We start from the raw sequence: 24,663 nt of genomic DNA, 5'->3' as shown, positions 1-24,663 counted from the left end.
TTTTACGATATAGATTTATATTACAAATATATGTATATCTATATAGTAATTAATACATTTATTTTATAACATAATTTTATTAATATATTATTATAAAATGATATAAACAAATATTTTTATTATATATTTAATATAAATATCATATGATGTAGTATTAAATTGTATGAATATATTTTAATACATTCATTAAGTAATACTTTCGCCTTCTAATATTTTACAATACTGTTATTGGTTATAATATGTGGCCTGTGAAACTTGTATTGGGAGTCAATTAATTGGAAATATTGTATTTTGAAGTCTTCATGTGTATTTTGAAGGCTTAAAGTCAGACATCTAACTCTGACACGTCGTTGAAAAGATCATTCCGGGTTCAACAGATTCTCACACTGACCCAGAATCCAAACCTCCTGTTGGCTGCTACTTTCTGAGTTTTGAGGCCAAAGGAAGCTAATTATACCACAATGGATGTTGCACATAAACATGAGGCCACCGTTGTGCCATCAGGACATGAAATATGTGGGTCACAGTAGCTCGCTGAACCATATTTATTGAAAAACCTGGGGGGGAAAAAAAGACCAGGGAGAAACTTGAATCGAGAGTTTTATGGTATTATGGAGATCAGGGATAGAAAGTCCAAAGGCAAAAGTCTGTGAAGATGCTGTTTCATATGCAGTGCAGCCCCCGTGACAAAATAACTCTAATCTATAGATGAATTTTTCATGCCGCTCGGTCTGAACCGTCAGGACGGTGGCAACAGGAAGCAGACTAGAGAGGAGGAGTTCTGTCAGGAAACATCAGATCTGATTTATGAAACGTTACAGAGCTCTGCACCAACCAGCTGCTTCATAGATGCTGCTGTGTGTTTACTGCACTCAGACACACAGCTTTATTTGCTGACTTGGGTGAGCAAGCTTGACTTTGCATGACATGACCCTGTTGAACTGAGGTGAATATAGAAAACATTAACAAGTCATGATTAAAGGAATCACAACACTAATCTTCTATTGAATGGCTTCGACATTGACATTTGTTAAAACTAGAAAATGTGTATTTAATTATACTATTTGAACTTGTATATGAAATAAAGTATATTTCCTCAAATGTGTACTCCCTCATAATTTGTGACTAACTTTTGGGAGTTTGAAAAATAAATATATTCTGTAATATGTGAATTTTCAACCACATGACCAATTACAAAATGTGCAGTAGCTTTACAACAATGCATGTGCAAATTAATTACAGTATCCCATAACGCACGACTTCCAGACAAAACATCAAATGGCCATTTCAGCTTCAGTGAATAAGTAGTACAATGTATGCAGTACATAGCAACTGTGAAGCAAACAGATTCCATGAAGAGCAGAGGAGGTTCAGGATGTCTAATGTAACCATTTCTTTGAGAGAGTTCAACGCCTCTCGTCTTATTAAAATGAGTCATCCATAATTATGAGCGATACTGAAAAAAACAAACCAGGCCTTTGCAATTCATAACATTGCAAGACCTACAACTACACAAACAACAGAAAACACGATCTGATGTTAACGAACCCAACACCATTTACATAAAAACACAAATTAGAGTGGAAGAGAAATGAGTGAATTTATAAAGCAAATATTAAAATTTGACATGGATAGATATATATATAAAAAGAGACCATGTTATGAATGCAAAGAATCAAAAGACTTAAACGCAAGATGAAAGAAAAAATTATGTACTTTACAAAAAACTTAAAACTCCCCAACATCCACCCTTTTGTCCCGAAACTTGTTCCTGGCTTTGGTTCGAGCTTTAAACGCGGCTGCATTGTAGAGGTGCTGAAAGAACAAAAGCATTTAATTACACAACAATCAAAACTTGGAATTTCTCAAATATCATACAAAAAAAAAACGCTACACATAGAAAATTAACAGCTTTCCTACCCTCTCCAGTCTGGAGCTCTTCATGGCTTTCAGAGCAGCAGAATCGATCAACATCGGTGGTCCCAGTTCAAACACGTCCCTTATGAACTCATTCGCCTGTGGTCAGAAAATTAAGCTTCAATAATCACTTCAAAGATCCCATTTTTGGATCGATTCGCAACATCTGAGAGCGTCACCTGTAGATGGTAGTTCATCCCAGAGCCAACAAACTCTCTGAAGGCATCATAAGTCCTCTTCTTCACCCAGCTGTCAATGACCATTCGCTCTGTGGCGAAGCGGATTGTCTCGCTCTGAAAATCCCCTTCCTGTTCCAGAGACAGAAGCGAGGTCAGAGTCTGAGCTGCAGCACTGATGAGACTGTCAACTATGACAACTGTTTACTTCCTCTCTCACCTCTACGGCCTTGAGGACATCTCTGAAGACAGATCTTTGCTTCCTCTTATCGGTCTTGGCTCTGTGTTTGTTGCAGTCAGTGGCTAAAGCGTTCAGCTGCTCACACAACTGTTCCCAGTCGTCATAATCAAACTCCTGTGAAGGTACAAGTCACATTAGACAAGAAACAAAATTATTAAAATAAACATTTCTAATAAAAACATAAAATGACAAAATACCTTGTTGTTTGCTCATTAATTCACTAAACTATTAAAACAATTTTATTTAAAGTTAAATACTTTTTTTTTATTTTTTATTATGAATACATATTCAATCAAATATATTAATATTTAAATGAATATTAATATATTAATTTAAACAAAATAAATACACTTAATGTATTTAATAAATTTATCATTTAATATTTAATTAATTTCATAATTATATTAAACCTTAAAATATTTTGAAATTAAATATATTTTAATACTATTTTAATACACTGTTATAAAATAATTTTAAAAATTACATAATTTTATAAAATTTATTAAATACTTATTTAAACATTAATACTTTAAATTGAATGCTTAATAAAATATTTTAATTATTTGGATTTTTTTTCAAATTATTATTGATTTTATTAAAATATTTCATACATTAATAATATTATTTTATCAAATACAATATTTATTAAAAACAGGTTTACATTTAAACCATTAAATTCAATAAATAATTTAATAAATTATATTTTAATATTATTTAATAAAATGCTAGAAAAATGTCAATAATTTTCTTCTTATAAACACACACAACTTACAGGGTCAACATCTCTGATGAGCTCAAACAGGAGGGCGATGGTCTCCCCAGCAGCAATTCTCATGTTGACGTCGTCATTCTCCAGCAGACGTGGAAGTTTAGCGAGATGTCTGAAAACAATAGCACATGCTTATTGGGATAAACCTGGGAGGATGGTGTACCTTAGTTGTAGGTCCCAACATCTTCTTCAAGATCAGTTTGTGAATACCATCACGGATCTATAGCCTAAAACAGTGTTTTCCTACACTTACTTTTGTGCAATGGCTCTGATATGGCTGCCGGTGCAGATGGTAAGCAGCAGGGCCCAGGACAGGAGAGCGTTTGTGTGGAGCTGCGTGGTTTGAGGATTCACAGAAGGTCTGCTTCCATCTTCCCTGACGTACGAATGGGTGAAGAGGCTCTCAAAACACTCCATAGTGGCATACACATCCTGGAGGTGACACAAACAACAGGTTTGAATCAATCCTGAAAGCCTTGGAGGTGTCAACATGTCTAAGTGCACGGAAAAACTACTCCACACATGTTTACGGTTAACTTGGGAACCACTCTGACTGGATCATTAAATCACTCTTGAACCGGACGAGCCAGATTTCAGAATGAATCAGTCAATCAGATTTGAGAACCAGTGGAAAGTACTGGCTCAAAAGACCAAATAATTCACAAGTGATCTGGTTCTCAGATACGGCTCACTGATTCGGTGATCTGTTTTCATGCTGATGATTTCCATGATGGTTGGTTGGTGTTTTAATGCCATGTCAGGTTCCTTGGCTATTTTTATGGCAAGTAACAAGTTCAAATGCTATAAAACAGCAATACAAAAAGCTATACAAGGTGTTTAAAACCAAAAATGGTTTCAAGGTTGACTCGTATTCAAAATGATTCGAGTAACAATTTCCTAAGAGAATTTAAACCAGCATAATTTGAATGAATGGTCATTGTATGGAGAAAATCTGCAGATAAAAGTCTGTTAAAAAAATCTTTGTGGTCCACAGAAAACTATTTTACAGCATATGGGTTTGAAATTACATTGAAGGTGTCATTTATTTTCATCCCTTTAAGACTGACGTCCACTTGAAAGTTAAAGAAAGCCAAACTTACCATGATATCATCTTCTGCAACAAGAGTGCAGAGGCCTAGACTTGTAGCACACTAGAAAAAGTCGAGATCAACAGATTGTTACAATCTCAGATTTGCTGGATTGTGAAATCATTTCAATTCTTCAAGGCGCAGTAGAGGAGCACAACCGCTTACAGCTTGTCTGGCTTGAATGTTAGCTGCTCCATCGTTGAGGATGGTCTTAAATACAGGTTTAAGGGTCTTAAAAACCTCTTCGCTCTCAATCCCAGACCCCAGCTGGATGCACAGGAGACACGCCAGCGAGGCTGCAGCACACTGCTCCACTCCTTTACCTGGTTTGCAAGTGCAAACAGCCAACTCAATTTTCTGCACTGATTTCATGGCAACATCTAAAGAAAATTTTATTTCCAACTATTCAAAATCACAAATGAAGCCAACCTTTCTTCAAACAGCGCTCAATGCTTTCTGCACTGATTTCATGGCAACATCTAAAGAATTTTATTTCCAACTATTCAAAATCACAAATGAAGCCAACCTTTCTTCAAACAGCGCTCAATGCTGTCCGTGATGGTCATCCTTCTCTCGGAAATGAATTCGTAGAGGATTTTGGTTGCCATGGCAGTCTTTAGTCCATCAAGGGCACCTTGTCTGGTCTTGGCACTAGAAAGGGAGCATAATTACTCAGTTTAGACTGCTGCAGGCTTGAGGTTTTAGCAGAAATGGATTATTCTGAACAATCAACCACAGTTGATGTCAGAAATCCCAACGAACACAAACCTCTTATCCACTGTGCTGTCGATGTACACCTTCAGTTTGTACTGGAAGTCCTCTTGAGCCATTTCTTCAGTTTCACCAGCTGTCAAATAGGATGAGAGGCAGCCAATCATAAATGTTGCTTTCTTCTAGGGCTGCACGATAAATCGCATGCGATATTTAATGCGCATCTTGTCAGAAAGCCGGTTCTGTAATCAGCGGTAAATCTCCATCACGTGTGTGCTTTCACATTGAGCAGCATTAACTACACAGAGCCGTTGTTCACTGACAAGCTGCACAAAAAATTGCACAAATATGAACGTGGTTTTGCGCAGCTCGTCAGTGAACAACGGCTCTGTGTAGTTAATGCTGCTCAATGTGAAAGCACACACGTGATGGAGATTTACCTCTGATTACAGAACCGGCTTTACTGATAAGATGCGCGTTAAATATCGCATGCCATTTATCGTGCAGCCCTACTTTCTTCTCTGATAACGCTCTACACAAGAGCTTATCCATCCTTTGCATTGCACTGTATTATAGTAAAAAAAAATAAAAAATAGACAACAAATGAGACCGTGAATACCCACCTTCCTCTGCTGCACTGGTTCTTTCACTGAGGCTGCTGCAGTGACTGAGGGTCTCAATAGATGAATCTTCATCACTGAACGGCTGGACATTCCCCGGTTGTCCCCCTGCAAAAACAGATAAACTATAAATCATTATTTAATAAAAACTTCATTGCAAAGCTGCATTACATAATTAAACCAGCACATTTTCAGCATGAATGCCACAGTCAGACTACAATTATTAATACTGTGAAATATTACAACTTCACAATACTAATCCAGTCCTAACTCTAGTCTTCGGTGTCACTTTTCCTTTTCTTTTGAGGAAACCGTGATCTTTGATGAATTGGAAGTCGAAAAGAACAGCATGTATTTGAAATGGAAACCCTTTGAAACATTATAAACATCTTTATTGTCACTGCTGATCATTTCAGTGGATCCCTCAACTAATAATTATTAGTTTTTCATAAAAAAACATTTGAACAGTAATGTCCTTTCAGTGAACTTTCAAAGAACAAAGACATTATTTGTATGAACCCTTTCAACAGTGACAAACCCTGTAATGACACTTATATAGAAATATGTTTTCCAACTATACATTTCAGGCGAGTGTATGAAGTGGGAATGTCACTTCGACCTTATACAACCATTAAGTCTCCATGTCACGCCATGTGTTATCAGTCCGGCAAAATGCAGACATCTGCAAAAGGTACAAAGTGTCAGAGGACAAACTTCTACTGTAGAACTTATGCAAACAAAACAGCCACTATGTGAGATTCCTGAGAGAGAAGTAAATACAACTTGATATAGTACAGCAGAGATACAGTAAAACAACAAGTGGGATGGTGTGAAGGACTACAGCAGACTGCCAGCACACTAAGTCTCTTCTCCTTCTCAAAGGCCTGGGCAAATCCAGCGAGCAGATGGGATGAGAACATTTAATAACAGACTACAGACTGATTTAAGCACATCTACAGCAGAAACATTTGGACTTGGTGTTCCTGGTTCCTTCTACAGTCAGACTACAATTATTAATACTGTGAAATATTACAACTTCACAATACTAATCCAGTCCTAACTCTAGTCTTCGGTGTCACTTTTCCTTTTCTTTTGAGGAAACCGTGATCTTTGATGAATTGGAAGTCGAAAAGAACAGCGTGTATTTGAAATGGAAACCCTTTGAAACATTATAAACATCTTTATTGTCACTGCTGATCATTTCAGTGGATCCCTCAACTAATAATTATTAGTTTTTCATAAAAAAACATTTGAACAGTAATGTCCTTTCAGTGAATTTTCAAAGAACAAAAGACATTATTTGTATGAACCCTTTCAACAGTGACAAACCCTGTAATGACACTTATATAGAAATATGTTTTCCAACTATACATTTCAGGCGAGTGTATGAAGTGGGAATGTCACTTCGACCTTATACAACCATTAAGTCTCCATGTCACGCCATGTGTTATCAGTCCGGCAAAATGCAGACATCTGCAAAAGGTACAAAGTGTCAGAGGACAAACTTCTACTGTAGAACTTATGCAAACAAAACAGCCACTATGTGAGATTCCTGAGAGAGAAGTAAATACAACTTGATATAGTACAGCAGAGATACAGTAAAACAACAAGTGGGATGGTGTGAAGGACTACAGCAGACTGCCAGCACACTAAGTCTCTTCTCCTTCTCAAAGGCCTGGGCAAATCCAGCGAGCAGATGGGATGAGAACATTTAATAACAGACTACAGACTGATTTAAGCACATCTACAGCAGAAACATTTGGACTTGGTGTTCCTGGTTCCTTCTTCCTATCCTCTATTTGGTCCCAAACAGGCCTGTGTTACATAAGCAGGCTAGTGTGACCACATGGCCTGAATTAACCTCAAACACACTTTTTGACAGCAGCTTCCTCCAATTTGACATTTCACATAACAAATTCGATCTTATATAATATCTTGCACAATAATTAATTTATTAATCTTAGATCTTAATATTTTAACATTAGTGATCGAAGTTGATTGTTGTTTTGATATTAATCATGCTACACTATATGATAATCATCAGTTAATTCCATATTAAGCTTTCGTCGTTCGATACATTCAATTAATCCGTTTTATATAGACCCTAATATTTTAAACTAAACCACATTCCCTTAAAAACAAACACCACATTTAGAAACTCCAACGTACATTTTCTACTTTCCATGACTCACATTGTGTATTATTCTTTTGTTTGTGTCAAAAGAAAGACACTCTTGGCTGTCAACCAATGCGGGTCACGTAGTGATGGGAGATGTAGTTCTCGTCCTTCTATTTCATTTACGCGGTCGGCGTGTAAAGAACTACAAACCCCCAGAATCCCTTTCGCGCCTCAGACCGCTAAAAAAAAAAAAACGGTCATTTCCAGATATTCCATCCCACTTACCTCTGCCGCTCCTTTTCTTGGCCCGTGGCATTTAGCTTAAATTAGTAGTTCCGCGGCTAAAATCAACCAATACACGACCAGTTTTTACTATAATGTCTTTTCAGTTGAGTATATTCCAGTGGCACAGTGAAAAGGAAAGTATTAAAAGCGATTCCGGTGTTAGACTTGGAGCGCGAGCGATACATTTTCCCTCTCAAACTAGGGCTGCGTCAGCGCGCTGCCGCCAAGCGCTTTTATACGACCACTGGTGACGTGCTTAAAAAGGCGTTACCTCACGTGGACCCGGAGACAGTAGAGGACCAATCACGTTTGAGAACGCGCCGACGTCATCACATGTGACAGACTTCCGCCTGGTTTGTATTGGTTTTTGCTGTCACGTCCTCATGCGGTAATGTGTTCACGTTACACAGAGTACAGCACATGTAATGCCGGATTATTATCCTTAATATTACTATTATTATGTGTTTCTTCAATTTTGCGGCCTTTTATGTATGGTGCTTTTGTTTATTAAAACCAACAGATTTTATTTTATATATGAAGGTAACATTTAAACTGTCTTGGAAACTTTTTACCGTGCTTTAATCATTATAATTTATTTTTCATAATTTCATATTTCAGAAATGCTCTTTATGTATAGTTTTCACCCTCCAGACATGAAAGACATGCATGTGTATGGACTACTGGAAGTTTTTATTAGACGAATCAGAAATAGGCCATTGATTTGAACTTGGTTATTTCCTTATGCTACGTTTTCACTGCAAAGGTGGCACAGAAGCGCTTTTGAAGTGGCATTTAGGTGTCTTTACGCAGGCTGTTTAATGCTGTTCAAAGGTGGCATAAATGCATTTACACAGCAATTACAAGTAGTTCATAGTAGTGGGCCATAGCAGGCATAATTTAGTCTGGCTTTTATGTAGCTTTGTGAGTTTACACTAAATTTTGAGCAGGCACAGAGCAGCCTTAACTTAGCTGTGTAAATACACCTTTAGAGTGTCCACAGGACCAAAAGTGCACATAGTTGAAAAAATAAAACACACTTGTGTATAACATTTCTGTAGTTCATGTTATCTAAGTCTTGTGGCATAAAAGTCACGAAGAAAATGAATACTGGATGAAAGACGTGCAACTTCTGTAGCCACGTGCAACGCATGTTATAAGTGCAGCATTGTGCTGTTTTGTTGCACATGGGTTATCAGTGCAACAGGTGGACTCAGGGCACTGGGCAATGCTGAGAATTTGACCAGCTGGCTGGCAAAAGCATAGACTGTGTCCTACACATGTCTATAAGCCCTTTGTTAACATAATTCAGAGGGGAATTGCACCAGTGGTGCAATATTGCAATATTTAAATAAGAAATTATTTTAATATCAGTACAATTCTGCTATTATTAAAGCAAGCGTTGTATGTTTACATGCCCGAGCAAAAGCTAGCACTTCTAAATAAAATCTGCCTTAAAGGGATACTTCACCCCAAAATGAAAATTTTGTCATTAATCACTTACCCCCATAAAAAGCCGTAAATACCGTAAAAACTTTATTCGTCTTCGGAACACAATTTCAGATATTTTGGAGGCTTGTGACTGTCCGAAGCTGTTAAGGGTTTGGAACGACATGGGGGTAGATTAATGACAACATTTTCATTTTGGGGTGGAGTATCCCTTTAACAACTAAATCTTAGCAAATAAAATGGCACCACTAGAGAGAGCTCTTTCAAAATACTTGCTCATGATAAAATCAAGCACCTGCCAAGTTCAGAGTAATCTGACATAGGAAGAAAAAAACTCATGTATATCCTGGATGGCCTGAGGATGAGAACATTTTTAGCAAATTTTCATTTTTAGATGAACTATTCCATTATTATCATCCCTAATGCTTTTCCACTTTTCATTCATCTGCTTGTAAATATGTATTCTCCCCAGCAAAAATCAAACCCAACACAATGTGCTGACAACCTGATTACACCTATTAAAAATACATCAAGCAAGTCATTACACGTTGGATACACTAATGTACCCTGACTTTTGGCAAATTCTGAATGTGTGTGGCAGTTCAATTTGAAATCTGCTGTTGTCATTCTATAAATAAAAAAATAAAATAGAGGCTATAAGATTTTTATCTTCTTCTGCTTTATATGTCATGACTAGGGAGCCATAACAAAATAATAAAGACTGGCCGCTACTTATGGTGTTGTCTGCTTGTGAGGCGATTGCATTAACATCGTCATTGTCTGTTTTTGTTTTGTTGATGAGAGTACAAAGTGTTGTCTTGGCAAAAGGTGAGCACTGGCAATATTTTTGCAACCATTTTCCAGGTTTCCAGCCCACACGCTGTTTTTTCTGGGCATTGATTCAGACACTTAAGACTTCGGAACGGACAACTGAATGAATTTCATTTCTTCCACCACTTCCCTCCCCACATATTCCCCCTGCCTCCTTCTTTTAGCCTCGAAGTAGGTTGGAAAATGTAGCCAAGTTTGTTCTCTAAATGTATTATGACTCCTCCGGAAGTGTTTATTCAGCCGTAATGGTCATAAATGTCAAACTGTATATCAGCAAAGCAGGCTTACTGTATCAGATTTACTTGATGATAAGTTTTGTGTGTTTTGGATGAAATGATGCATTTTCCTGATAAAGTATTTTAAGTTTGACTAAGCAAAAATGCTGATCTCAGTGCCAACACTAAACCAGATTGACCAAGATGACGTGAGCTGTTCTCTCTAAACTGCTGAAAGAATAGGTTATGGGTAGTTGCCAGGTTGCTATGCGGTTAGTTTTTATTTTTATATTTTCTGTTGTCATTTTAATTTTAGTGCCAATTTTAGTCATTTTTTTCTGCAAAATTTTTATAAAATTCAGTTTTAATTGTTATAGGACATCAAAGTAAACTAACTTAAATAAAATATGTTTAAGGTTTTTATGTTTTATTTTATCTTAGATACTGTTATTAACTATATATATATATATATATATATATATATATATATATATATACTATATATAAGAAACCTGTTATGTATGGGACCATAGGAAAAGCCCGCCTCCACGTCTGTGATATTCTGATCCCTATTAAATAAATACTATAATAATAATAATAATAATAATGGGGAGAAATCCCAATATAAGTAGATCCTAATATTATTTAATATTATTAATCCCAATGTTACATTATTATTTTTTATATTGTTGTTTTTATTTATTTTTTATTTCATTCGCCCAATATTATTAGTTATTTTTCTATTTTTGTCACTTCTCTTGTTGTGCGTACTGATGTTTATACAATATTGTATGTATAGCAACCATGCCTTTCATGCTAAATACTTTAAAACTGACAGTAATAGTTTTAGTTTTAATATAAATTGGCTCTTGCATTTAGCAAACACCACTAAATAGATTGTTCATTGCTGAAACACTGAAGTTTGATGTAGATAAACTGATATACACGATTCTAGGAAATAGACGTATTGCCCTTGAATACTTAAAATGATATGCGTGTACCATGTGACTTCACCATGCTATTATGAATTTGCTCATTTAGTCGACTAAGCCTTGGCCGACAGCAGTCCTGTCTCTTTGCTGAGGGCCAAGGTTACTTTGTTCTGACTGCTTTGGGTTGCGTGACTACCGTCTTCGACCGCAGTTCATCATTTCAGCACTTTTTTTCTCTTTTTTTTTCTTTTCTTGTCACTGCCCCTGAGATGTCTTTCTGCTGACCCACAGAACCGCGATGCGTGAGAGAGAGAGAGATGGAAAGGCAGGCTGATTGATCTTGCAGAATAACCACAAATCTCTTCCCCCGAAAGAACATGATGAAAACATAAGATCATAAAAACACATGTGGCTGTAAAAACAGTGATCTGCACACCCAGTATGGACATTTTCAGTAACATGAAGTGCTCCGGCCATGTCAAATCTGTATTTTTCTTTCCATTTCATCATTTTATTACATATGACAAGACCGGCTGTCCGTGTAGAGCAGTGCCACCCTGTAGACCACAAGATCTCTCTGTCCATTCAGAGCCTGTCTGTGTTGTCTCCATTGACTTGATGCCCCAAAACTGACAGCACAGAGCAGCCCACGACGACATGCATCCATTTTTAAAGAGCTCACCAAGACGTCCTTAAATAATATATTCTGACAGTGAAACGCAGGCTGCATTCTTTCATTCTGACTCTCTACGTACAGCAACACGTCCGTAGAAATATAAAGGCAACAGTCTTAAGGAAACTGATAAAATGGCAGCAAATTACACCAAACGCACTGTTAAGTTTTAAATTCATGACAATGTTTTTGTCACAGTGGTATCAATGTATACTGCCTACATAGGGAGCTGCCTTTTAAGACAACATTGATCATGGAACCTCATTACTGACTATTTTGGAAGAGTTTAGCATACTTTAGCATACTTTTCAAAAGAGTAGCAACCTTATTAAAATAATATATTTTAAAATAATGTGCCTAAGTGCTAATTCAGTGTAATGCTATCAGACACTTAATTGTATGTTATTTACAATTAAATTAAAATATACTATAGTTTTAATGCATATTACATTTTTAGCTTGACTTTAGCTTAAGTACATCTTTATATGTAATACTAAATAAATAAATACTTTAAAGTGTACTGTTGAATGTAATGACAAGCATTCAAGTATGATAAACTAAATTATAGGCTACTTTAATGTCAATTATATTAAAACGTGTATGTCATGTTTTAAATATATTTGTAATCACACATTTATAACGAAGATGCAATATCGTAAATTTAACTTGCATTAAATGTTAATTTCAAAATGATATTCAATATCAAGTAACACACTACAGTTGAAATTATAATCAAATACATTACATGTGCAGAATGCTAGTCAACACATCAAAATAAATGTACTTTAAAGCTGGATTGTTAAAATGTGATGATGTACTTTAATGTAAAACTTTCAATCTGACAATATTACAAAATGTACTTTTTTAAAAGTGTGCTTAAGTCAGAGACACATAGTCGTGAAAGTGTTCTCTTTTAGTAGTGTTCTTTATTTTAAGTGGCCTTTTATTTCAGGAAAATTTCTGTATATTATACAGTATATATTATATTATACAAATTTGATGTACACTACAAGTGCACATTCAACACAGTTAAGCACATTTCTTTTTCACAAAGGAAAAACCAAAAAATACATATCACACAGAAATATTGGGTAAAATATCTAATTTGATTAGTTTAGGCCAGAGATGTCCAAACCAGGGCCATGGGCCAAAGTTGGCCTGTGGTTAACTTTGATTTGGCCCGCCACAAAAGTAGGGAAAAACAGGTTTAAAAAAAAACATGCCATTGAAGGAAAAAAAAGTATATATATATATATATATATAATTTTTTTTTTCCTACAAAAATTTATTTATTTATTTATTATTAATTAATAGAATTGGATACAATACAAAATTTGCTTTTGGCTCACGACCCTCCGTCAAGTTTGATTTTTGGCCCTTCATATTAAAAAGTTTGGGCACCTCTTGTTTAAACTATTTTATTGATATACTCTTTTGTATAAAATGAATTATGTATGTTAATAATCAGCATTTCTATCAACTTATCCACCATCTTGATTTTATTCACTGCACTGCAATGCATTCTAGGATTACCTTATCTACAAACAATACATGCAGTCTCACACATCTCACACAGCAGAATTAGCATTGTGGTAAAGTATGTAATTCAGCTATTAGAAATGCCTCTGGAGACCCTTGCATTCAATCCTGCTGTAACAGGAACGTATGTGAATGACCCCTTATAAGACAGCACAAACATGCTGCCTGCCTCCTTTGAACAGCCTGCTGAAGATGCCTATTAATGCTACCTAGATGGGCAGCTCACTAGGTTTTGAAATAGAGCTTATGTCTTAAACACCCTAAAGAAATGCTCAGCTGTGGCTGTTTTATGTTCAGAAAACATCTATAAAAGGATTTTTCTTCCTCTCCAAAAAAATCAGTACAAGCAGGCGGGAATCAGTGTTTACAGCATTTCCATTTGGGGTCGGGGATATCCATCTTGGAAACCAAAAAATTCATAAGAAGCTGTGAGTCGGAAGGATGTGATGCTTCTTGTTATAGTTTCTGTTCTGCTTCTCCCAGGCTGTGATGTCTGGCGTCAACGGCAGCAGGGAAACAATAACTGCTAATTGATTCAGTTATGCAGTAATAGAATATACAGCATCTTAATTCAGGTGTTTCAGTTCAATGAAGTGTAATGGAATGTCGGTTTTCTCTGTGTTGCCTTGCAACCGGATATTACATTTAATTTATGGGGAAAACTAACCAAGGATGACATCCATCCGTTCAAATATGAGCTAATGTTAGTGAGAAATGTTAGAAAATCCCTCTAGCTCCTTCATTAGCTCATAAAAGTGACGTGAATACAGATTACACAGAAGAAGGAATGAACTGGGTAATGCAGAATCATCTTTGCAATTAAATGTAATGTTTATAAAGAAGGGTTAGGGTTAGGGTTAGGGTCTATGAAAAAGAGTCTAAAAACAGTTGTAAAGCAGTTGTGGCAGTGATTTTGTGGGTGGTTTGACTTCGGGAACTGAGAGGTTTGACCCAGTTGATGGTATCACTCTTCTGCTCTGGCATTACAAATGTAATATCAGTGTAAAAGAACACTAAGAAATTTCTAAAGTGGTGGATAAATACAAAATACAAAAATACAAACAAAAAAGGCATCTAAAATTGAGCAAAGAATGGCAGTATAAACATTCACTTTTAGTGATTTTGCTATGTGCTTTGTCATGTTTATTAATTTTGTATTGTTATTATTATTATTATTATTATTTCTATGAGCGCGTACACACCTCACGCACCGGATGCCGTGCGCGCGCTCAAGGCAGTTGGACATAGTGGTGTATTAGAGGTAAAAAATGATATAAAGACTGTTCGGTTTCTCGGACAAACCGATCGTTTCGTGTCTTAGGACATCAATGTGTCGTCAAGAGCCGCAGGGTTTAATTTGGATTTGTCTGTGCATGTTTTTTTTTACTCTCATAGATTTTGTTACCATTGCCATGCATTATACGACTGATAGACTGCAACGGTTGGAGTTAAAAATCATAATTTGTGTTCTACTGAAGAAACAAAGTCACCTACATCTTGGATGCCCTGGGGGTAAGCAGATAAACATCAAATTTCATTTTTGGGTGAACTATCCCTTTAAGGTGGATTTTTCAGCAACTGTTTCTGCAGGTTACATCATTACACCAGTAGGTGGCGACAAGTGACTGTCTTTATGAGTGAGTCACTCATTGATTCATTCATTTAACCAATTCGTTCAAAACCACTGATTCATTCAGGAATGAGTCATTGAATCATTCACTCAATTTATAACAATTATTCTGGAACAACAACATTCTTGCTTACATGAAATTGTGAATTATAGGTTGTTCATATAACTGTATTGGTTTTATAGAAGTTTTTTGAAGACCCAGAGAATATTTTTGTGAAGAATAATTCTTTGCAGATCCATCCCCGTGTGCATTCGGAAGCAGGGATCATTAACTGTGATCGATTTAAATGAGTTTGGCATTGAAACACACAGCTCACTGTGAGCCGATATGTTTGTGTGTGCATTAGTGCTGCTTTTTGTACAAAAAGATGAATTTGAGAAAGCACAAAAGACAATACTTTTCTCATATTACTTTCAAACCGAATTCAGGTGTTTGCAGCACTAGGAAGTCCCATGATTCCCTTACAGAACATGAAAATTAACAAAAAATTATTATTGGAATGGCTATTGCAATAAATATTCAGAATATGACCAAATACAGATTTATATTTTTGTGCATGCAGCCAATAATAGATTAATTAAAAGTTTCTCATTTGCTAAAAGTTATTTGAAAATCAATTGAGTTTTCACTAAAAATACATTACAAAACCTTAATTAGACTCATGAATATTAATTAGGGATGTAATGTACAGTGTGACATTTTCAAATGTGGGCAGGACTATAAGAGAGTTACTATAAGATACCATTACACAATTTGCAGTTTTAGCGGAGAATGAAATTGATTTGGCTTGGATCTGCTCATATGTGCGTTTCCTACAGACATATTGTATGTTTTTCCCTTCTACTACCGTAATAAAACACTCTCTTGCGTCCATGCACACAAAATCCTGCGCACCACATGTACAGGATTCCGGATGTCCTCTTGAAATACAGCTGTTTTTTATTTATGTGTATGAAAAGCAAGCTGAAAATAGAACAAGAACCCCATTGAGCGTGTGATCCGCCGGAGCACCTGTGCCCGTCTCCCGGCTTGTGGATCTGCTGAAGGCGTCCTGCGTCTGTGAGGCTTCCTCCTCAAAGCTTAAAGGGCCTATTTACTTTTCACAAAGGCACAATGCTTATGGAGTGTCTTTCCTATTTGCAGCTGTGTGTGTGTGTGTGTGTGTTTATGTGTTTATGTGTTTTGTGTGTGTGTGTGTGGGTGGGAGTGTGGTGGCATTGTGTGAAATGCAGACTCTTCACTTTGTATTGTTTGGCCTCTGAAAATGCTTCCACAGCAAACTCTACAGCAATGGGAATAACTCTCCCACCTTGAATCGCCTCCCCGCTCTTAAAATATATGTGTATCCCACTATTTTTATATATAAATCAATGTATATCGCACCACAGCCTATGTTTTTGTGTTTGTGTGTGTGTGTGTGTGTGTGTGTGTGAGTGTGTGTGTGTGTGTGTGTGTGTGTGTGTGTGTGTGTGTGTGTGTGTGTAAAGAAACAATCCAGTGACCTTTTGCCATTGAAAATAAGCAGAATGTGACAATAAAATCACTTTCATAGATGTTAGTTTGTCCTTTCAAAAAAAAAAAAAGTTATCTTTTTACGATTGTGCATTTGTAGTTTACAATAGAAATAACACGTTTGAAGTGCTTTAGCTTAATTAACATAAAACCACAAAAACAAGTCAAACACCAAAAAAAGAAACGAAAGTGAAAAAAGTCTTTAACCTTGAAATGCAGATTATATATGTATGTATGTATGTATAATTTATTTATCAAATAAATATATTGACATTGAAGTCATTACAAGTTACCAGCCACTAGTGACTGTATGTGTGTATACATATATATATATATATATATATATATATATATACACACACACACACACACACATATACATACATTGTTAATATTGTTATATTAACAATGAAGTCATTACCGTTGACTTTATGTATGTATGTGTATGTATTTATAACATTGATATATTGACAACAAATATTAATTAAGTAATCACTGTGACATATTGACAACAAAGTCATTACCGGTGACTTTCTTTCTTTCTTTCTTGATTAATTGATCCATCCATTAACTGAATGATTACTGGTGACTGTATTCATGTATTCATTTATTGTATAACACAATATATTAGTTTGTTAAACATGTTTTGGCAATACAGGTTGAAACATTCTTCAAAATATCTTCTTCTGCGTTCTACAGAAGAAAGAAACTAATACAGGTTTGCAACGACATGAGGGAGACGATGATTACAAGTTTCGTTTTTGTGTGAACCACCCTTTAAGATAAAATAAAAAATGACACACTTCACCTTTTGTCAGACTCAAAAGCCGGTGTGACATGAAGCTACTTACGTCATCAGTCATCAACACACTCTAAAACCGGTGAAGGGTGCATATCCAGCAGTCAAGCCTGGCGGGTCGCTAGCAAAAATAGACATGTCAGCTGCTGGGAGCCGCGAGGATCCTGAAGGTTATGTCACTGGGGCTGTGATGTCAGACGAGCTGCTGGTCTGAATGTGCCAGTCGGGATGTATGGTCTGCTGCCTGTCAACAGGTCCAGGCACAACACCATCAAGGAGCCACAGAAATGAAAAAAAGAGTCATTTTTATTTATATCAGTAAGGGAAGCCATTTTCCACTCCGAAGAGCAGATAGAGCAACATTTTTATACACCATGAGGAAAACAAATGAAGCCAGTCGTGATTATTTACGGTCTCTTTGGCGGGGTATGTGAGCGCGGTGCCAGAAGCTGTCTGTACCTTTGTTAGAGCGAGTTTGTGAGGTCATGAGGCATGTCGGCGTAAACCTCTCACTCAGCGATGCCATTTTTTGCCATCATTGTTGTTTATGACTCGAGAAACCTTCACCACACACCTCACCACCATATAAAAAAAGCGCTTTTTTTGGACAGTCAATATTTTTGGAGAAAACCTCTTCCTCCTACTCAGCCTAGTTTATTGTCATCAATTACTCAAAGCAGCACTTCTTCTCACACACTGGGAAAGCCAAATCGACAGACTTTAGACATTTGTTAGAGTACTTGTGCTTTTCCTACTGAATACCCATTATTTACTTCTTTTTTACATGCATAAATTTCACAAATAACATGTATTTATTTATTCATATTGACATATTGACAATAAACACATTAATGTAGACTTTGTTTATTTATTTATTTGAGTACACACTCATGTACTGACAATGAAATCCATACTGGTGATTTATTTATTTGTTTATAAAATCCTGACATACTGACGTAAAAGTAATTTGTGTTGACTTTATGAATGTTCATTTATTATTTATCACACTGGCATATTGAAAATAAAGTCATTAATACAGACTTTAGTTTATTTGTTTGTTTGTTTGTTTATTTATAAAATCCTGACATGACAATAAAGTAGTTTGTGTTGACTTTAAGAATATTTATTTATTTATTTAGTCATTAATGTAGACTTTATTTTATTTGTTTGTTTGTTTGTTTATAACACCCGGACATACTGACAATAAACAAATTCATGTTGTCTTTAAGATTACTTATTTATTTATTACACTGTTGATGATAAAGTCATCTATGGTTAATTTGTTTAAAATGTAAAATATTTAATTAATTTAAATATGTAGTTAATGTTTACTTAATTATTTATTAATTTGTTTGTTTTCCATTTATTTATTTATATTTATTTATTTACTTATTTACTTACATGTAAATAATACTTATAAACTATCTATTTATTTATACTCTGAAATAATGGCAATAGATTGTTTATTAGTATTATTATTATTATTATTATTATTCCTTCATCCTCCATATATTTACTGTATATGTTTCTTCAACACTGCTAATGACATTGAGGTCATTACTGATCTCTCCCACCAATGCAAATAGTAACCAACCACAGGTTTGTTTGCCTGTGTCTAGTCTAGTGAGTGTGATGAGTGTTTGTATTTGCTGCTATCTATGTTGATACAAACATAAGGCTGTTTTTGAGCTCTAATGGCACCCTGTGACTTGTTTGCACTGACGAAGCTCATGCTTGATAATTCACTGAAATGATCCGTTCGGGACGGCTGGTTCTGCAGGTAGGATTAGAGATGGCGAGGGTGTGGGTGGGCTGTTTTTCTTTTGTGAGCATGTGCTGTGGTTTTACAGAAGTTGCAGGTGGGTGTTACACTCATTAGTGGAGTTCATAATCACCAATAAGTTAAATAGCAGCTGTTAGTCATGATTCTTTTGTCTTTACACATAGAGATTTAGAAGCGTAAAAATATACTCTTTCGGTTTCAGTTTTTCAGTTTCCGATCTTTCACCACAGTACAATGCTCAAAATTAATAATACCATTATATGTTGAAAAAACATGGTGGCACTTGTGATATATGTCAAAAAAAAACACAGTAATGCTTTGGTACATGATTAAAGCCATTACATTTCCAAAGTGCATGTCCAAAAAACCTGGTATGTGGTATGTCCAGAAACATGGAGGTGCTGTGCCAAATATTTTTATTTGAAAATAAAACCTTTTAGGTGTAAAATCAAAGTTTTTGATACTCGGAGGAAAACTCTTTGTTCCCTCTAGTGAAAGAAGAACAGATAAGACTTCACATGGTGAGCTTCAATCTGCAGCCGCTGCTCAGATGTGCTGAGGGTCGCTGGCATGTTCGCCACATGTTTGTATGGACGCATGAAAGGAGGAAAGAACAAAGATAGCTGCTCCTCTCATCCTCTTTACACGTCCTCATGCCCGCATGTGTTGTGTCTCTGAGAACCTGGAGATACGTGGATCAGATTCTTCCAGGTTACAGATCTTTCAGCTTAAAAGAAGGCTGCTAACAGCATATACCATTTTCCATCCAATTAAAATTTCTCATCTGCTTTATTTATTTATTTGTTTGTTTGTTTAACACTGACATTGACAATCATTACTGGTGACTTTATTTAAAAAACAAACAAACATTTGTTTAATCTTTCGTTTTTATTAATTTTTTTATTTACTCACCAAAATAATGACAATTAAGTCATTACTTATTAATATTTGTTTGTTTGATTAGTCATTTGTTTTTTATTCTATTTTTTTATTTGCACACTGAAATAATTGCAATTAAGTCATTACTTTATTTTAAATAAATTATTATTAAATAATGTAATTATTTATTTATTTAGTTTAGTTTATTTTATTTGTGCATTTAGTCATTTGTTTTATTTACACACTGAAATAATGACAATTAAGTCATTGCTGACTTTAAAATGAATTATTATTAAAAAATAAATTATTTCTTTTTTTGTTTTGTTTTGTTTAGTAATTAGTTTTATTTACACACTGAAATAATTGCAATTAAGTAATTCTAGTGACTTTATTAAAAAAAAATCTAATATTCATTAATTAATTTGTTTAGGGTTTAGTTTTTTATTTATTTATTAATTTACTAACACTGCAGTAATGGCTGTTTAATCATTACAGGAGATTTCTTTGTTTATTTATTTATTCCTTCATGTATTTTTTTCTTTTTTTCTCTTTAATAAACTAAGAGAATGTCACTCTATCCCACCAAAGCAAACATTAGTAACCAACCTTTCAGTCATCATTACATTATAAATCAATTAATGACAGCAGAAAAACTCAGCAAAATGATGTGATTATTGACTGTTTTACAGTTTTTCTTAAGCAAGGTAATCATCCAGTCAAGCACCATTGAGAAACTGTGTCTTAAATTGTGTCTTAACCAGCCAGCTCGAGTGAAGGACACTTGAAATACTGCAGAGCGAGAGAGAGAGAGAGAGAGAGAGAGAGAGAGAGAGTAAGTCGTGCTTGGACAGGAGCAGACTTTAAAGCTCCAGCATGTGTTTAGTATGCATGGCAGGTTGAACCCTGTTTCTTGGATTCTGCCTCTCGCATGGTGGTCTCTCCTGTGACAAAGACACACAGTCTCTGCTTTCAGACCAGTGGAAATGTACTTTATCATTGTCCACGAATCCAATAAATGCATGCCAGGTATCCTAGTCCAACTCTGATTGTGTATTTGAGGATTCAGAAACTAGGCTACAATTATTATGTCACAGTTGTTCTGTGGGGCACATTTATAATTTATTAAACACAGTTCCTGTCCTTGGGTTTGATTGGCTGAGCTGATAGCCTGTGTTTGTGTCAGTCTGTGCATTAGCGATGGATTTTCAGTGATTCTTTTTACACTGTTATACCAGTAGATGGCGAAAAGTGACCGCCTTTTAATGACTGATGCATTGAATAATTTAATCAACTGATTCGTTCAAAAACAGCTTCTGTATAAATGAGTTATTGAATCATTCAATCAATCAATTCATTCAAAACACTGATTCATTCAGGAGCAAAACAAGTGAGTTAAAAAAAAATGTGTTCCTGAATCATTCATTCAACTGATTTGTTTAAAACACTGATTCATTCAGGGATTAAACAAGTAGCTGTCTTTATGAGTGCATCGTTCGCTTCACCATGAACAATTAGAGAAACAGTGTAAAAAAAATAGGAATAAAAAATGGATTACTAAATAAACTACAAATAAGATACTAAATAAATAAATAAATAATTTATTTGAATAAACAATACATTTAACAATGCAGTACTATAGTGAGTATAAAAACATACTAATGCGATGTAATAGAAACTAAGTAATTTCACAGTAATATTAAACATATTTATTATATAATTGTTTTATATTGATAATACTTATTATTTTTAATAACTGAATAATAAGGCTCTCGAAATTCATGTTTCTTGCTGAAAAAATAAACAGGCAGCATGAATTTGATTACTATACTTTTTTCATTATAGTAAAGATAATTTTATGGGTAAACGTCCTAAAAATGAGCTCAGTTTTCTTTATCCAGTGTTTAATGTCACTTGACTTTGGGTGATAATTAAATTGCATTTTATAGATTTATAAATAATAAATATGTACATACCCCCTCTCCAAATTCTCATTACTGTAGTGTGGAAAAATTACTGTAAAGCAAATCTAATCTAATCTAAATAAATTCTTTATGAAGTATCTGTACATTATATATTTTGGTTGTTCAGAATTTAATTTATGCTGAAAAAAAGTCAAGGCAGTATGATTTTGATTACTGTACTATTTTTTTATTACAGTAATTATTAGGGGTGTGACGAGACACTTATCCCATGAGACGAGACACAAGACTGGGTTCATGAAAACGAGACGAGACTTTTTTTTTTAAAGAAATTCTCAATGATTACATATATAGGGAAAAATTGTATTTTATTCAACTGAAAAACACAATGCAATAAAGTAGGTGCATTTTGAAATCAACTTTACTTTATAACATTAAACATCTATTTTAATACATTTTATGCAGTAATAAACAACATGTAAACACTGCAAAATGTTTAGCCACAAACTCAACTGACAGGCAAGTAATTGCACAAAAATTATAAATAGTATAAATAAAAATAAATCATAAACAACCCAAATATCCCTTTATAGTGGAAGTGAAGCAGTCAGTCAAGTTTACATTATTTAGTAAACTGATTTCCACTTTAATAAAAAAAACAAATATAATAAACATGATTAATGTATCCATGTAAAATAATAAAGCAGTGGTTCCTAAACTGTGGGGGCTGGGATAGGCTGAGAACTGACAGGCAAGTAATTGCACAAAAATTATAAATAGTATAAATAAAAATAAATCATAAACAACCCAAATATCCCTTTATAGTGGAAGTGAAGCAGTCAGTCAAGTTTACATTATTTAGTAAACTGATTTCCACTTTAATAAAAAAAACAAATATAATAAACATGATTAATGTATCCATGTAAAATAATAAAGCAGTGGTTCCTAAACTTTGGGGGCTGGGATAGGCTGAGAGATAGTTTCATTTAATTTTTTTCCAAATTCAGTTTTTTCTATTTAAATTTTCCTGGATTCTGTTTTTTTTTTTAAATTTTTTTATTTAACTCCTTTTATTTAACTCCTTTTTAATAGTTAAATTCAATTGTATTAATTAAAAAGCATGTCTAATTAATTAAAATCATGAAACTTATACATTTTCACATCAATTTTATTAAAAGTTTAACAAAAATTACATGTTTAGAGCCCTATGAAAGTTTTATTTTTTCTCACCATATTATTTATATATTTTTTATTGTTGCCAAATTCTGTGTTTTAGCATGTCTAATTATTTGAATGCATAAAACAACTTAATTTATAAATTTTTTTTCTTAAAGTAGCCTTATGATTTTTTCCCCTCAGAAATCCTGTGTTGTGTATTTACATTTTTCTGGTTATCAAATGAAGGCATAAAACATTAATTTAATTTATAATTTATCTTTTAATTATTGAAAATTAATTTACTAAAATTCAAACATGAAAGAAATGTTTTGTGTGATTATTCCTTTAAAAATAATGTTTGTTTCATTTTAGTAGTAGTAGTAAGCTATGTACATTATAGGCACAGTGTCTTCAAATCAAACCAGACTTTTATTTTGACGGGTTGTCGTTAGTGATGCGCGGATGGCGGTTTTATCCGCGGGCGCTGCAGATAATCTGCAGATCGAGTGGGTCGGGTAATAAAAAAATGCATTCTGATTATTTGCAGGTGGGTGGATAAAATAAATCATTAATGATGCAAGTATTAAATTTTTTCTCACCATATTATTTATATATTTTTTATTGTTGCCAAATTCTGTGTTTTAGCATGTCTAATTATTTGAATGCATAAAACAACTTAATTTATAAATTTTTTTTCTTAAAGTAGCCTTATGATTTTTTCCCCTCAGAAATCCTGTGTTGTGTATTTACATTTTTCTGGTTATCAAATGAAGGCATAAAACATTAATTTAATTTATAATTTATCTTTTAATTATTGAAAATTAATTTACTAAAATTCAAACATGAAAGAAATGTTTTGTGTGATTATTCCTTTAAAAATAATGTTTGTTTCATTTTAGTAGTAGTAGTAAGCTATGTACATTATAGGCACAGTGTCTTCAAATCAAACCAGACTTTTATTTTGACGGGTTGTCGTTAGTGATGCGCGGATGGCGGTTTTATCCGCGGGCGCTGCAGATAATCTGCAGATCGAGTGGGTCGGGTAATAAAAAAATGCATTCTGATTATTTGCAGGTGGGTGGATAAAATAAATCATTAATGATGCAAGTATTAACTACATTTTTTAAATTATGAACGTGTTTTAAATAGGCTACAGAAATTTAATAAACTGTAAATTAACATTAAAAGTTATTCAACAAAACATTATTTAGTCAAGAGCAGTAAGGGATTTTCTCTGTCTTTTGTTGTTTAATTAACATTAATAAAAGACAGCACAACTTTATTAGGCTGCTGTCACAAGACCTATTTCACAGATCCAATACTGATACCCATGCGTTTTATTTTGTAACTGTTTACATTAACTTAAGACAAAACCGACAGTACTTTCTCAATTTGGTACTCGCAGTACGCGCTTTGGATG

The 24,663-nt window shown here is 34.4% G+C and overlaps 1 protein-coding gene across 2 annotated transcripts; it reads right to left on the bottom strand.

Moving 5' to 3' along the window:
* Positions 1–1,631: 1,631 nt before the first annotated feature.
* Positions 1,632–8,164, bottom strand: LOC107580056 (interferon-related developmental regulator 1-like). Of its 2 annotated transcripts, none has more exons than XM_016265808.1 (12): positions 7,927–8,164; positions 5,526–5,630; positions 4,960–5,038; positions 4,718–4,842; positions 4,357–4,514; positions 4,204–4,254; positions 3,357–3,535; positions 3,107–3,215; positions 2,314–2,448; positions 2,097–2,225; positions 1,921–2,016; positions 1,632–1,815 (listed from the first exon to the last, which is right to left on the bottom strand). In XM_016265808.1, the coding sequence occupies exons 1-12, from the start codon at positions 7,955–7,957 to the stop codon at positions 1,729–1,731; spliced, it is 1,284 nt and encodes a 427-aa protein (XP_016121294.1). In that variant the 5' UTR covers positions 7,958–8,164; the 3' UTR covers positions 1,632–1,728. The 2 variants fall into 2 exon arrangements, with proteins under 2 accessions (XP_016121294.1, XP_016121298.1); XM_016265812.1 differs by lacking the exon at positions 7,927–8,164 and adding an exon at positions 7,715–7,920.
* Between the last annotated feature and the right edge of the window lie 16,499 nt (positions 8,165–24,663).

The sequence above is a fragment of the Sinocyclocheilus grahami genome, unplaced genomic scaffold (genome assembly GCF_001515645.1).
Source record: "Sinocyclocheilus grahami isolate Dianchi unplaced genomic scaffold, SAMN03320097.WGS_v1.1 scaffold33.1, whole genome shotgun sequence".
In the NCBI taxonomy this organism is placed as follows: domain Eukaryota; kingdom Metazoa; phylum Chordata; class Actinopteri; order Cypriniformes; family Cyprinidae; genus Sinocyclocheilus; species Sinocyclocheilus grahami.
This window is presented reverse-complemented; position numbering and strand designations above follow the sequence as displayed.